The 16,369-nt window shown below is 40.2% G+C and overlaps 1 protein-coding gene across 5 annotated transcripts; it reads right to left on the bottom strand.

The window, feature by feature from the left end:
• Positions 1 to 343: 343 nt before the first annotated feature.
• Positions 344 to 14,997, bottom strand: LOC143132197 (GTPase IMAP family member 1-like). 5 transcript variants are annotated; one of them, XM_076291563.1, is made up of 9 exons: positions 14,927 to 14,994; positions 13,920 to 14,015; positions 13,270 to 13,785; positions 7,895 to 8,047; positions 7,271 to 7,335; positions 6,705 to 7,019; positions 6,293 to 6,607; positions 1,724 to 1,831; positions 344 to 1,070 (listed from the first exon to the last, which is right to left on the bottom strand). In XM_076291563.1, the coding sequence occupies exons 5-9, from the start codon at positions 7,323 to 7,325 to the stop codon at positions 1,057 to 1,059; spliced, it is 807 nt and encodes a 268-aa protein (XP_076147678.1). In that variant the 5' UTR covers positions 7,326 to 7,335; positions 7,895 to 8,047; positions 13,270 to 13,785; positions 13,920 to 14,015; positions 14,927 to 14,994; the 3' UTR covers positions 344 to 1,056. The 5 variants fall into 5 exon arrangements, with proteins under 5 accessions (XP_076147678.1, XP_076147679.1, XP_076147677.1 ...); XM_076291564.1 differs by lacking the exon at positions 13,920 to 14,015 and having other exon boundaries at positions 14,927 to 14,997; XM_076291562.1 differs by lacking the exon at positions 14,927 to 14,994 and having other exon boundaries at positions 7,973 to 8,047; positions 13,920 to 14,914.
• Positions 14,998 to 16,369: the final 1,372 nt, after the last annotated feature.

Genomic DNA, 16,369 nt, shown 5'->3' with positions numbered 1-16,369 from the left:
TGAAGTCTTGCAAGTCTTACACCAAACATGAAGGAGTGGGCTTATTTTTCTAATATAACGAGGCTAGTGAACTAAAAAATGTTGCTTGGGTGTCATTCGTTTGGCTTGGTTTTAGTTTAGAAACCGCGTAACATTGCTTAGAGTGCACCTTCAAACAAAAAAAAATCTCTCCTCAGACCAAAACTTGACAAAACACATTGCCAGGTTGATCTTCAGAAAATATCCCCTGAAAAGCATCCCTTTCTGCTGAACAAAAATATCTGTTTCCAGACATTTCAAATGACCACTAGAGGCTTAAGAATTAAGAATTGATCTAAACTTTTTAATGTCATCTGTGTTTAAAATCAAAGGAAGTTGAATGTTCATCAATACAGAGTTAAATTTAGTAGTAGGAAGATTTCTCAATAAATAAAATACATGCAACCATGCCTGTGCATCCTTTTTTTTGTACCCCATGGGATTAGCCATTTCAAAATCATCTGAAGCTGTAAAGCATTTTTCTCAAAAGCAAATAATCTGTTGCATTTCACATGTTCACTTTTACAGATATCAAGCTGAACAACATTTTATTTCTGTTACTATTGACCACCAATGATTTCTTTCATTTAAAGATGTAGCCTAAAACACCTGAAACATTATCATCACCTTCTGAATACAGCATAGGCCTAGGCTATATGGTTTGTTTTGGCTGTTGATTAATTAGCCCAGCCTATATTGAAAAAAATAACATCTTAATTTCCCCATTTCGCCGTTGGATTGTCCAGACAATTTGCATGGACAATTCAAAAACATGTAAGTGTTTGTGTGCACATCCTTTCTTTAGGTCAGGTGCAGGACAAAGTATGAGCGTAAAACGAAAAGGAGGGAATGTCCGTACACTGGAGTTCAGCTCACACATTTTTTTTATTAAAACCAGCGACGTTTCAACCCGTCTGGGTTCTGGCTTCTTCTTTTCTTTTTGCAGATGTTGTCATGTCACCATGCTGACGAGATGTGGTTAGCCCCACATCCTGTCTCCACCCCTGTTTCAGCCGATGCTCCTCCTCTCTCTGACCATCAACTTCTGGTTACTGAAGAGTGAATATCAAACATTAAAGGTGCAGTCAGCGATTGTATGATTGTATGATGATATGATTTCAAGCCCATACATTTATTTGTCACATTCAGCAGGAATCTCCTCATGATCCGCTGCCCATGCTGTGAGTACACTGTAAAAAAACCTGGTCTTTGTAGGCAGCCCAGGCTCCAAAAACAAACAAAGTGGGGGAAGCCTGTTTCTCAAACGAAAACGAAAACCTGTGTGGAGTTTCTCTCGGAATGCTGAAGCGAGGGGTGAGCTACCTCTCTGGTTTCGTTTGGTCGTTGGTAAGAATATAATGTACGTTGTTTTGGACAAAATCGTCTTCTAATAATTCTAAACATAAACATAAACAAATGGGACATCCTGCGCTATCGCTGACAACACCTTTAACAGAGATCTACTGTCCTATTCTGAACACACAGACCTCCGTTTGTAGAGAGGCTAGACTGCAACTTTAGCAAACAGAGATCTCCACGTAAATAGCACCACAGAACAGCACATAAGGAGTTTATAGAGAGGGATTTCAGCAATTATTAGAAGTTCCTTTCTCATTGTCTATTTTGAAACTGTCGTCACAAATAGAAAACAAATCATTACCATACCTTGTTAAACATTGTACATTATAAGACATAGTTTCTTTACCTTCCAATTCAGAGGTCATCTTTCTCCGAAACTCAACCACCACAATAGCAGTGACACCCATCACTATCAGGGCCCCGGCAACACACACGTGGAAGAGATATGTATCCACTGAAAACACACACATAAGAGATCTGCATCTACTGAAAACAGGTATAGGCACAGAAATCACATTTAAAGTGTAACTACGGAGTAAAAACAAACCTAGGATCTATTTACGGTAATTAACAACTTCAAACTTTTGATTCATTCAAAATGACCTTAATTTGTAAATGTTTTGAGCAAAACCGTTTATTTGCATTATCACTGAATGGGCTTACAGTGCTAACAAGGTGCCACGTAAAAAAAAAAAATAATAATAATAATAAGCATTATAGCACCTTACACAGAATGCAGCTCAAAGTGCTTTACATTTGGAACATGTAACACAATAATAGAAAAGAATCAGCCATTCCTCTTTGTTGTTGTGGCCGTTTATGATCCAATCAGCTAACCTGACAAGCCAGACCCACATTAAAATGTAGGGTCTGGGCACTCACCGTTCGCAGTACTCATTCCGAGGGGCGGGATAATCGGTTGTCTTTCAAATTCCCTCTGCACGCAATAGGACAGTGCTGAGTCCCATACGTTTTCCCACCAGAGGAGCTAGTTGGCTAGTTCAAACTTTTGCCAACTTAAAACAAGCTTAACTCGTGTCACACTGTTGGCCAACAGCAACATCCATCTTCTTTGTTTTCAAGTAGCAGGGAATTCAAGCCAAACCGTTGCAACTCTGCCATCAATCATTATGTTAAGCCCGCCTAACAACTCTATACACGATTTGATTGGGCTGATAGAGGTTTAATTTTTCGAGCTCAAAAGCCAACGGAGAGTTGCTAGACTAGCCCTGGAAGCAAATGTAATTGGCTGCCGCTAGGGTGCGTCTAGATTTCTAGGCTACCAATCAGCAACATATCAGAAATTACAGTACTGTACTCGCTTTGCTAAAAAATGCTATAGGCTAACAAATGCTATTGGCTAAAAAATGCTTAGGCTTAGGCCCCGTTGATGTGGACTCTAAGCGGTTATGTTCTTAGTATGTGTTGTGATTATATGACTTTATATACAGACGTTTAAGGAACACACCGACCAGAAGACTGGCAGTCTTAACCCTTAACCCCCTACAAGCACACCATATACTCAGGAATACTGTATACTTTCAGGAAGAAACCTTGAGCAGAACCTGACTTAATAGGGGGAGCCCATCTGCTTCTGGCTGGCTGTAGCTCTAATGGAAGCAGTCAAATGTAGAATAATCTGAAAAGTAGTCTATAAGATAAGATGAGTTAACTAAAGGCTCTCTTATACAGGTGTTTTCAGTTTTTTTTTAAAGATATTCACTGAACTCGCCTGTTTGATGTACAGAGGCAGGGTGTTCCATAGTTTGGGGGCATAATGGATAAAAGCAGCTTCTCCACTTTGCTTGTGGAGCACTTTGGGCACAATTTATATTAGCATTAGGAGAGAAGTTTCCTTTGTGGTTGATAAGATATTAAAAGGTCAGAGATATATGACGGTTCTATGCCATTCAGAGCTTTGTAGGTAATTAACATAACCTTAAAATCAATAGGAAACAGGAAGCCAGTGCAGTTCAGCTAACACAGGGGTGATGTGTTCTCTCTTCATGGTCTTAAAAGTTAAAAGTCTAGCAGCAGAGTGAGTTCCAATTTCTTTATATGTTTTTGGGGAGACCAGTAAAAAGTGCATTGCAGTAGTCTAACCTGCTATTGATAAAGGAATGGATAAGTTTTTCTGCATCTTGTTGACTTGTTGGCTTGTTACTTTTGGTTTGACCTGGTGTGCCAGGTTCCAAAGATGACTTAGAACGATGTCTTGCTTTGATTTTCGTCCAACCAAAAGTACCTCTGTTTTGTCATCATTTAGTTTAAAAAAAAAATGTGCTCATCCACTGATTAATGGAGGTTAAGCATGTGATAAGGGAGCAAAGGCCATCTGGGTAAGTTGGCTCCATAGAAATATATAATTGGGTATCATCTGCATAGCTGTGGAAGTTTACATTATGCTGACTTATAATGTTTCCTAACGGAAGCATAGGGAAAAGAGCAGAGGACCAAGACAGCTCCCCTGGGCCACACCGAAAGGCAAGTTTAGAACGTTATCAGAGATAAGAGACCCACCCACTTCGCAAGCGGTGATTTAGAATATTATGATCAATGGTGTCGAATGCCGCACTCAAATCTAGAAGAATAAGGATTGAGACTTTGATTGAGTCGGTAGTCTGATCATTGACTATTTTTACTATGGCTGTTTCTGTGCTGTGATTTGATCTAAATTTAGCTGATTGCAAACAACTTTTTCCAAGTACATTTCTCATGAAAGGTACTGTACAGTAGGTTTGATATAGGCCTGTAGTTACTCAGGATAGTATAGTCAAGATTTGACTTTAAGTAAATGTTTCACAGCGGTAGCAGTCGGAAATATACCTGTTTCTAATGAGGTATTTATTATCTTGAGAAAAGGAGCTAAGCTATCATATACGTTTTTGAGGAATCTAGGGATTGGATCTAAAGCACATGTTGAGGAGCCGGTTTGAGTTAGAGTTTTGCTATAAACTCAGATTGAGTAATAGTGCTAAAGAATCTTAATTTTGGGGGCTGTTTTTGGGTGTACTATCAAACTTATTACCTATGTTACCAATAGCCTCCCTTATAGAAATTACTTTTTATACCACTAACAATGCTCAAAATATAATTACACTGTAGTATATTGAGGATTTCTACAGACAAACCAAAGTATTGTAGGCCTAAACTTTGAAAGTGTACAGAGAAGTTATAACAACTAAGAACTATCTGTAGGAAGAAAATGTTGGCTTTCTGGTCTGGTATCTTCAAATCAGCGGGTGCGATCGATCGATTCAGCACTAGCCTACGTATATCTGGCTAAACGTAAGGTATGTTTGTATTGAAAGATTCAGCACTACGTATATCTGGCTAAACGTAAGGTATGTTTGTATTGAAAGATGCAGCCAGATCTGCGCAGCGCTATACAAGGTTGAACACCCCCGCTGATTTGACGATACCGGACCAGGAAGCCATAGAATTTTCTTACACTTAAATGTCTTTATTTGTCGTTATGGAAATTTGTCCTCTGCATTTAACCCATCCTAGGATAGTGTACACACACACACTAGAAGCAGTGAGCTCAGGAGCAAACACACACACTAGCACACTCTGAACAATGGGCAGCCCTTTATCACCTAGGGAGCACTTCCTTTTTTTTCAGATAAAGTCTATAACTGTAATCACTTGCACAATTCATATCAAAATTCAATCATACAGTGTTATTTAAAAACAGGACTTCAAGTACATTTGCCAGAGAACTGTCCTAAAAACTGAATTGAACAAGTTGAATGACATTTTATTCTCACCACCAAAATTTTAAGATGGCATAGAGTGGATGAACACAGTATTTTACCTTATTTTGTGATGTTAACATGGAAGGTATGCAACTTGTTTTTATATGTGCAGCATGTTTTGTCTGTCAAAAACATGCTCAGATGCTATTTCATGAACCCATTTACAACCCTATTAGTCTGGAGAATAAAATGGCCCATGTTAGTATACGCCCCCTCGTGCTCATCTGGCTGTATTGGTCTATGATAGCTTCAGCGAAAGTTCTACTAGGAAGACTCGTAGTGTAGCTTACTCCTCCCATGCTTACACGGAGCCTATCTTAGCTGCCTACTTTCGGGAAAGCCCCGCAATCCGATCATTTACTCATTCAATCAGCGCTAGCCTATAGGAATTCAGTGGGCTCTTTAAATATGTACCACCTAACACTGCTTCTGCTTCTCAGTACGCTGACTTTGACGTCCCCTCCACCTCCCCTCCAGCCACCTCTGCCAGCAGTCCACGTCAATCGGGCATGGTCTGCCTACCACATCACCGTCTTTCAGCCACCGCCACCAGTTGGTCCCCGTCTCGTCGTGGGGGGTAGGCTCCTCGCCCCTGCCTTCATCCATCGGCAGGAGACGAGATCCGCTCATCGCTGGACGGATCCAAGGCTAGCACCCACATGTTTAATTAAGTCAGCTTTACGCTGGTTGGGTGCCAAAGACCATTCACAACAGGCTTCAGCAAGTTCTACCTGAACTCCAAGTCAAAGTGGTATCTGGTGGACGGTGATCAGAGATTGTGTATTTTTGAATGGTCATTTCCAAGTATGAGATTTGCATTCAAAGGAAGAGACAACTGTGTTTCCGGTTCATGGTAGCTTTGTGGCCATGCACTGAACTCTCCTTATTCAAAAAAGCTATGGTAAATATGTTTTTCCATATGTCTGCTTTAAACAAGGGGAGTCTTTTTGATCAATACCCTCCCAAAGTAACTGACCTATAGTCTATCCATGCTGACTGCAATTAGTCAATCAATTTCCTTAATTTGCAGATTGCCAAGACAACATGCAAATGAAGGAAACTATTCATTTAAATGAAAGCATTTTCTGTGAACAAATGATGATGTTTTTAGTTAACTTCATTGTGCCTGTTAGGGACAGAACTTTCCCTTGGCTTACCTTCAGCTGATTTGTCCACAGTGACTGTGATGTTGGATATTATTCTCCACATACGGATCTTTTCTGTTTGCACGGCACACAGATACTGCCCACTGTCAGCCTGAGAAGCACTGGCGATAGTCAGGTTATGAGTTCCAGGCCTCTGCAGCTGGGTGGAGGAAGCACAAGAGCTGCTCTTGTCCACGCTGGATCGGATCCAAAGCAGAGTGTGTCGCTCAAATAAGAACAGATTTGTTTCCATGACATCACATGTCAGAGTGACTGACTCTCCTTCTGACACTCGTACAGTGATGTTAGTCATTTGTTTTGAGAACACTATTGGAATAAGGTAAAACATGTCATTACAAACAACTAGTTGGTCATGTAATGAATCATTTTAATTTAGTAATGCAGATTCACCATTTAAACTTACTCTCTGGCACAACAAGGAAAGAGTCTACATGGTGAGGAGGGGTTTCAAATGGAACTATCGTTCTTGTGTCAAAGGCACTGACACAGGCAAAGAACCCCTTTCTGACAGTAATTTGGCAGTGATCCGATTTATGCTCCTCTATCTGTTTGCAGAGCTCTTCCCCCATGGAGTAGCACCCTTGTTCACAGGCGTCTGAACTGTTGGACAGGTTGCAGTCCACCGATTGGTCAAAGTCAGTGTCCACTTGCCATTTGCATGTGTCACAAGACAGAGTTAAGGCATTCTCATCAGTCAGATAGTGAAAATAAGTGTTGCCTAAATTCACACACAAAAAAAACATAGTTTATAGTAGCCTACTCTTTCTATGAAGGAAGCATTTCATCACTACCACCAAATTAAAATATTATTGACATACTTTGTTTCATATTCCTACAGTATATCCATTACTGTATGTTTAAACATTATATTAACCAATATCACTATGTTTATGTTAACATTATTATGCATTTTAATTTGTGTATGTATGTCATTTACCTATTGAACTGAGTTCAGGTAGTGTTGCTTACCTTGGCACTGGATAAAGAGCCAGATTAGGCAGACCAAAATACATGTCTCCATCATCGCGTGGACACTAGACAGTGAGATGGAAAGTAATCAGAGCTCAGACTTGATCCCTCACATAGACAGTTATAAGGAAGCATACTTTCATATGTGAACCTGTGATGACAATGTTTTTCCTTCTGTTTTTTTTCTCAATCTGGTTCTTTTGTTTTTTGTCTCTGTTGTTGTCCAAAAACACATTCTGAAAGTGTGTGAGAGGCTGTGTGGTCTGGCCATAATATAGGTTTCATGCCAATGTGGTTTGGCTAAAGTCCTCTGACATTTCAGCAATTGTAATAATGTCTAATGTCAGTGGAAAGAACTGTACCCCCCCCCAACTACTGAGAAAAACCACATCCTGTATTTGGTGAGGAGACATTTTAGTCTTTAAGGTTGTTCCTTTGAGCTTTCGTGTCTACACAAACTCTTCACCAATGGCATGCATGCTTTGCTGGAACACATGTTCCATCATTAAAGATAAAAAAAAAATCATAACACAAATAAAAAAACAAGTTCTTAGTACCATATTTAAATGTTTCATTTTATATTGCTCATTCACATGAGTAACAAGTTTTTCATAGGACACTGACATTTTTAGTCAGCCCATTGTAAAGATACAGATGAGTTTTTTGTTATTACTCTCGAAGGTAAGTGTGTAGTTTATATACTGTGGCACGATGTAAAATGAGGTCCACCCCTCTCGGCTAGAGCTCTGCCTTGATCACACCATCAGCACCTGGAGACTAGAGACATAAAACACAAACACACTTGTAGAGATCCCTCACATGAGACATTTCTAGAGAGAGATAGATAGACTTTCGGCCTGGTACCTACGACCGAATTACAGCCGTGGCGATATCCTTTACCAACACCACTCCCACTCGTGCCGTATTGCTTAATTAACTAGATGTACCGCAGAGCGGTACAAAATATGACCTCCGCCCAGTCCGGCACATTTTTTCCACAAAAATAAGTCACACTTGGCAAATTGTGTTCATTTCCTCCTTTGTTCCTGCTTAGCTTCAGTAATTCAGCAAAGTCAGTCTGCTGGTCTGGCTGCTGGCTAAAAACAAAAGGTGAAAGGCATATATGATTCTAACTGTCTCACTGAATTGCATTATGCACACTCAATTCTCACTGGTATCTGCTAGACAACAAGTACCAAAACATGATTAGTTCATAGATTTCACATGTAAAATACATTTTATATAACCCCACCCCATCTTGCCTGTTCATAATTTTGAGAAATTGTTGAATTGTGTGCATTTGTGCGTGTACGTGTGTGTGTGTGTGTATGCGTGCGGGCATGTGCTTGTGGATGTGCCTGTGTGTGTGCATGTGCATGCATGCGTACATCTACTGTGTGTGTATGTGGCATACGTATGATTACTGTGAATGTATGTGTGTGAATATCTGTTTATGCACATGCGTGCATATGGAATTGGTTAACATGACCCCTGGAGGCAAACATACGCAAAAAATTGGTCATCCTAGGCCCTACGGTTCTCAAGATATTCACAGAAAACTCTGTTGGTGTACGGTCACTAAATGTACACATAAATTATTTTATTGTATGGCCCCCCCACGAAACTTGGCATTCATTCGGAGGGTGTCATAATGATCCTACACTTTCAATTTCGTGCAGTTTTGACCATGTCAGCCAGAGATATTGTGATTAAAACACCTAATTTTTTGCTCTTTAATTTTTAACTAGGTGGCGCTATACATGAAATACGTGGAAATGGGATGGGTTGACATGGCCCCTTAAGTCCAACATACAAAAAAAGGTGGTCCTCCTAGGCCCTACGGTTCTCGAGATATTCACAGAAAACTGTCTCCGGCCACCTACAGGCCAGTTGGGGTACAGTAACATAAATTAATTTATTGTGTGGCCCCCCATGAACGGAATTCCACAAACTTGGCGTGCATTCAGAGGGTGTCATAATGATCCTACACTTCCAATTTCGTGCAGTTTTGACCATGTTAGGTCACAGATACCTGCGATTACAACATCTCATTTTTACTTTTTTGTTTTTAACTAGGTGGCGCTATACATGAAATGAGTGGTTATGTAATGGGTTGACATGTCCCCTTAAGATCAACATACAAAAAAAAGGTGGTCCTCCTAAATACGGTTCTCGAGATATTCACAGAAAACTGTGTCTGCCCTACCCTCCTTTCGGGGGTCCAGTCCAGCGGGAGGGCTACAGATGAAAACGAAAAACGATGGTTCCATGCTATCCATGTGGGCCTACATGCCCACCAAGTTTCGTGTACCCCGGTCTTTCAGTGTCCCGGGAATCCTTGACGGAAATTTGGCCGTGTGAAAAAAAAAAAAAAAAGTCTGACTAAACCTATATGACCGCCGCTTCACTGCACGGCGGTCATAATAAATAGAAAGCTATTCTTAAAAGATAAAAATTAATTTTTACCCAAAATTAATGTGGGTAAAAAGTCTTTCTTTATCTGTCTTTTTTACAGCTTAGTTGGCGTAGCCTCCTACTCAAAATAGAAAGTCTCTGGTAAAGGCAAGCAATAAGCCAGCTTTTGTCATATCAGCATGTGCATGTCTCTTAAGGATTGTAGTCCTCAAGGAATTTAATTTTTTGAGGACTACAATGCAACATAGAACGAGAATGACTGGAGGATTGAATGACCTTGAACACACAAATGCGAGGTCCGGTTTTACCACCTCAACAAGAGATGGGTGTGTGTGTGTGATGGGTAGATCCAGCTAATAGAACCTTCTCAAGAAAAAAGGTTTTCTTGAAAATTACATTTAATTTCCGCAGAAATGTACAGATGGTGTTGATACATCATGATTGTGTAAAGAAGTAAATAGATAAATATTACAATTTTAAGACCAAAACCTATACAATTTTTCAGAGTTTGTCTACATTGTAATGAATATATGATGGGAGTTCATAAAAAGTTAAGACAAACTGTGAACCTTATAGAAAAAATATTTGCCCATTGTACAATCTTGCTCAATGAAAAAGTCTGTTTTAATCATTTAAATTACCAATTAATGATTGAGCCCTTCTCTGAGTGCTTCTCTGAAGGGTCATGGTGGATATTTCTTTCTGGGGACTCCACACACAGACATGCCTAAGCTATACAAGTACAAGTGCCCCTTCTGTAGAAGTCTTTCCCAACATAAACAGAGTCTGAGCAAAATGAGGCAGACAGAGGTGACATCGCATGTTCTCTGTCAGAGGACACACGTTACTGTACATTTGCTTAAAGGTGCCATGTGTAAGAATTGAGGCAAAAATATCCAAAAAATGAGCTACTCGCATCAAAAGAATGAGAAGAAATTAGGGCGATGATGTAATTTAAAAAATGACAAGGTATAGTGCTACAGAGATATCAACCTGAATTAGCATGCTAAATTACTAGCCACAGCCCGACAGGTGTCATAATACCAGTTTCGGCCATGGGAGGCGGTATGCGGGCAACATCACCACCAGCCAAACTGCAATACACGTGTCTCGGTTGTTACTCTGGGGTAGACCAACTCACTTTCTGGAGGTATACTGCCCCCATCTGTTATGGAATGTGGAGTATGAATTGATTTTTTGACGGACATTACACATGGCACCTTTAACTGTGATGTTTCAGCCATGTTTGGTGATGTAAAAACAAAGACACTATATCTTTTTTCCTTGACAAAAAGGCTAATATAAAGGCTAATACTATACACATATAGTATTAAAAGCAGAAAACCTTGACCATGACATATTTCACGCATGATATGTCTTCTAAAACATAGCATCAGACGGACATGTTGACAAGGTTAAAAACTTGATTTTCACCAAAGGAGGTCTACATAATCAATGATCAACAAGAGTCTGAGCTGTCTGCTTTCCTCATAGAACTTAAACTGAGGCCTAGTTCCACATTGCTGCTTGATTAGTTAAAAACGACATTACTCCCAATGTGAACTGGACATCCCACTAAATTTAAATAAGCTTCTCGCCAGTAACCATACGTTTTAGACTATGATAAGAAGGCCCTCAAGCTTCAAATAAATCTGAACGTGGAGGGAAGGGCCACTTAGCTCAATGTAGGGGAAAACTTCTCTCCCCCCAGGCAATTGCGTGAGGGAGGTGTATTTCCACACCGACCACTGATCCGGCAGCTTGCAGTTCACGGGTCTGTTGTTCCCTAGCGTTATCCCGATATCCTCCCTAGCGTTATCCCGATATCCTCCCTAGCGTTATCCCGATATCCTCCCTAGCGTTGTCCCGATATCCTCCCTAGCGTTGTCAAGGCCGGTAGTGTGGCCGGATCCTTCAGTCTGTTCTCCTTCAGAACTCAACCAGGGGGAGACGGCATTAAGTAAACTACAAACTGAAGGATAAATTGGCCCTGACAGTGTGCTACAAGTATATAACTACTATCTTCACTACTTAAAGTATAGTTCTCAGTACTTACAAGTTTACTATTATAAACTGAAAGTGGGCCAATTTAGTCCAAAAAAGTATAAATATAGAACATGTACAAGTGTACCGTAAGTACATTTATACTAATAAAATTACTAAAGTAAACTTGGGAATTATACTTCAACAGCACTTCAGTTTACTTTATAAAATTAAAGTATATCTTTTTTTTTGGTAAGGGTTACCCTATTTTGGAAGGCCTTTAGTTAAATGTCGGGCAGATGGCGCAACAAGGCGTTCCTAGGTTTCTTAATCTGTCAAAAAAACGTGTCTCTGTAGGCAGCCTAGGCTCTGAGATCTGTACACAAAAACAATTGCTACCAACTGTTGGCAACCACTCAAAGGCAAAATAAAGTGTTCCAACCAATAACCGACGAGATGAGTGTTTATGGGGAGTTTCAATAGACCTCTGAAGTTCGCCTACAAAAAAGAACCAAAACAGCCATCTTTGCCCATATAAGGAGATCTATGTTAATTGAAGCTAACTACCTATGGCAAGTTGCATTGCAAGTTAGCTCTGGGGTAGCAAAAATCTAAGTGTGCCGCCTTCACGTAACGGAGATCACAGTATCCACTCGAAGGTAGAGGACAAAAGTGTGTTAAGGAAAACGTCTGCATTTTAGACTTTTTCATCCCTGCGAGAGTTTAAAAGATGCGATAATTCAAAATCCCCATGTTATTTTCCCATAGGAAAAATCGCCAGAAACCGGATGTCAAACATGGCTGCTTTTTTGTAGGCGAACTTCAGAGGTCTATTGCACGGGAGGGAGGGGGAGGGAGTAGCGAGCTAGCTCTCTGTTTTGTTTGGATATCAACAGAAGTGACATTACCCCGCAATCGCTGATACAACCTTTAATGTCTATAAACTTTGCGCCTCTGACCATCCGTTTCTGATCGCCAAGGGCCCTATGTATACTTATCAGTATAAGCCAAGTATAATTCAATTTAGTGTATCTCTGATCAGTACACAAAAAGTAAGCTATACGTACAGTATGCTTAGTTCAAAATAAGTAGACCAACAGTACATTTCCATGAACTTATTTTTGCTAAGGTAAGTTAACACAATCCATGGTACTCAAAATGGTTTCATGTCTTGTCAACTGCTGCTGAATTTTCTCAACACTGCCTCTCATGTTGTGTTCATTTAACAGGTTGCTGACATCTTATTTAAAATGTAAATGTTTTAAAAAGGTGCAACAACAACACACATTTCCACTTAACTTAGTGAGTTATCTACCAACAGGTGGAGCTGTAGGGGCACATTCTGACCTTTAGAACTGTTATTTGGTTATAAGCTTATACACCACCAGAGCCATACCAACACTCACACCCAAAGCTGCACCCACACCCAAAATCACACCCCCAACCACACCCACAACCACAACCACACTCACACCCACACCTGTACCTAGCAAAGTGACCAACGTTATCCAACTATTTTTCAGTGAAACATTTTCTGCAAACACTTCAGCTCCGTCAGTCTCCTGCACCAGTTCAGCTATCTTCCTCATGAGCTCTCTCACCTGCTGCTCTGCTGCAGTCTTGTCCTTGTTATTGAACACCTGATATCTGTTACCACAGTCCCTGATGAGTGTCTGGAGGTGTGGGTTGGTATTTTTTACATACTCAGCAATATCATGAGATCCCAGATCATCCCCACGTGTGAAGAGGATGATGGCTCTGTCCCTTAATCTGGTCTGCAGGATGCTCTCTAACCTCTCTAACATATCTCTCTCTTCCTCAGTGAAGCGGCCAATCTGAATGACCAGCAGGTACACACACAGAGCACCCTCACACAGCTTTCTGCAGTCATTAGCATGTTCTGGCTGCTGAAGATCTGAAGTCTGGAGTGTCGATGACGTTCATCTCTGTTCCACAGATAAACTTTTTCCCCATCTGACACTCAGTGGTGATCCGAGTGGAGCTGGGCTTTGATAGGAAAGATTTCTCTCCCAGGATGGTGTTCCCACTGGCACTCTTCCCAGAGCCGGACTCTCCCAGCAGCACCAGCTTCAGCTGTGGGGTCTTCAGGTGGTCATCTACACAGAGAAACCTCACTTTGAAAACATTTTGTCATTTTTTATGTCAAACAGGATTTGAGGGAAATTTGAGCTGTCCCAGACTCACATTGAAAAGTCGAAATACCAAAAGTCGAAATACCAAAAGGAAATACCTTTCCAACCCTGTTGATGAACCCTCTTCAGAGAGGCCTGCTTGCATGCCTGTTGCACAATGGCTCTGCTTTGACATGTTGCTAATAGGTCTTGAGCTTGTGGGATAAAAGCAAACTTTCACACTTTCATTCTACAGTCATGAGCAGAGACTTGGTCTTGATATGCAAAACTGAGATGGTTATATTCAACAACCTGCCATGACTTCACATCACCTTGAATATGAATGGCTCACTGAATCACATGTGACATAGGCAGCCCATATATAAACAACTGGGTTTTATTTTGGTGTTTTAGCATTGGTAGCCATCCCAGTTACCCAAATACATGGATACTGAAAAAGTTAGATGTTCATTATATGTGCCCTTTAAAAACATAAACATATTTAAAAAAAAGAACAATCGAGGGAATATCTAGATAAAGTCAGAAGAACTAAAACACAAACAGACCAGTAATACACCCAATACACACAAACCTGAAAGGATCATCATAAGAAGACTGATGAGTGACTTGCACTGACAAAATCACATACAATAGTACCACAGAATAGGAAAATCCGCAAGCCAGTTTTGCACATGTTTTCTGAAAATTAGCTAATTGCCAGTGGCTTGAAATGAAATTGTGCATGAATGTGGGGGAAAATAGTTGGAAGTGTACAGACACTGAACATAGTAGACTTGTTTCATGTAATGTGAATACGCTTATAAAAGAAACACAAGAAACATGAAAATGATTAAATTGCATACATTATTAATATATTAATGTTTATGTATCCGTGAAAAAATCCATAAAACCTTCCATATAACTTAGTGTTATGTAATAGCAGAATAGAGGAATTAATATGTTTATCGAAAATAAACAAAGATTAGAATAATTCAATATGAACTGTTACATTTTTACATTAACAACATCAACATCAATGTCCATGAAAACATCTTACAGGGAGATTCCTATAAGCAGTAGTGAGCTTAGAAGTAATGAATGAAACTATACTGAGTGACAAACTTACTGTTAGACATTCTGCTCTTCTTGACCAAAAGTGGCTCTGATCTTCAGGCTGGAAACCTTGCAGTGCCGGAGTAGCAGCAGAGGAAGTAGGCGGGCCCTAAGAGGATAACATAAATAACATAAATTAATTTCAACGTTCTGCTCGCTCTGGGGGAAGGGAGGGAGGGAACATGGGAACATCTCCATCTATTCCTGAGGTTATACCTGATATACCTCCTGGTAAGCCTACTGCTTTCAGATATTTCTAGAGTGATCATTTTGTTTATTTTAGAGTCTGATGATCTTGTTTTAGCATGCACTCTATTCATTACTTGTTTTATCAAGAGAGTGGAAGCAACCGGAATCCATGAATTTCCACAGAATTATTTTTGGAATTTGGTCCCTTATCATACCTGTTCATTCATACTCGTCGCTCGACTTTTCGTGACTAAATTCAAGATGGCGGCGAACGGTAAACTTCATGAAGCTACTGTCTGTATAAATCGTCTTGTAAATAAACTACCAGTGCTTTTTCAAAGTTCTCAATGTCTCGTTTTAAATGTCAAGGCCCTCGGAAGTCTACCAATGAAGTATGGAGCTACTTTGAGCCTTGTAAATGGTGTGAAATAGTGATTTATTTGCATGGCTAGGCCGATGCCCAAGGCACCCCCATCGAAAAACTGTTGGTATCATCGGCTAACTAGCACGATTTCTAAGTGCAGGGGACAGCTAAGATGAGCTATGAAAAATATGTTCACACTCGTATCATGTTTCAACACACTTTAGGTCAGTATCACACCGGAATTCTGTTCACCGGAATGTGTTCCTGCTGGTGATTGCAGTGGGCAGGTTTACTCCGGAAGAACAGAATGCAGTCAGAGCTCTACAGGAGATATTTGGGGAAAAAGCTGCAAAGTACATGATGATCCTGTTCAGTCATGCTGATGACCTAGACTAGAGGGTCTGACAATTGATGAATATGTAAAGGATGGTCTTGGTAAACTGAGGAATAGAAAGCAATGAAAAGCTGTGGTGGACGATACCATGTATTTGACAATAACAGCAGTGACTGCAGTCAAGTTGTGGATCTGGTGAAGAAAATAGATGAGATGGCGGAGAGAAATGGGAGAGGTCACTTCACTAAGGAGATGTACAAGGAAACACACAGAGTCATAAGAGAAAAACATCTACCCTGTCACTCATCTGAGATAAATAAGTATCTTAAACATGACCTGCATGGAAGGGTAATAACCTTTCTATTGATTCCTATGTAATTTGATTTTGTGATTAAGTGATCTTCCCACACAGTTGGAGCTGTGGCCTGGGGGAGAAGCGATGGCTCAGTCAAAGCTTTTGCAAGAATGGTCACTGTAATAAAAAACAACAGATTGGACTCATTTAATACTTATGTCCTGTATTTTCTGGTTGTGTTCTAAAGAAATAAATATATGGTCCTTATAACATT

Source organism: Alosa pseudoharengus, unplaced genomic scaffold, assembly GCF_046254945.1.
Source record: "Alosa pseudoharengus isolate Yale_2024_CS ecotype anadromous, Long Island Sound unplaced genomic scaffold, YU_APseudo_1.1 YU_APseudo_1.1_scf_19, whole genome shotgun sequence".
NCBI lineage: Eukaryota > Metazoa > Chordata > Actinopteri > Clupeiformes > Clupeidae > Alosa > Alosa pseudoharengus.
Note: the sequence above shows the minus strand (reverse complement) of the source record. Positions and strands in the feature narration are given on the sequence as shown.

Excerpts from the sequence above, each read along its gene's own strand:
- LOC143132197 (XM_076291564.1), bottom strand. The coding sequence starts at position 7,325 with ATGATGGAGACATGTATTTTGGTCTGCCTAATCTGGCTCTTTATCCAG. Across the intron at positions 6,608-6,704 it reads TTTCCTTGTTGTGCCAGAGA|TGTTCTCAAAACAAATGACT; the intron begins GTAAGTTTAAAT and ends TTATTCCAATAG. Across the intron at positions 1,832-6,292 it reads TGTGGACAAATCAGCTGAAG|TGGATACATATCTCTTCCAC; the intron begins GTAAGCCAAGGG and ends GTGTGTTTTCAG.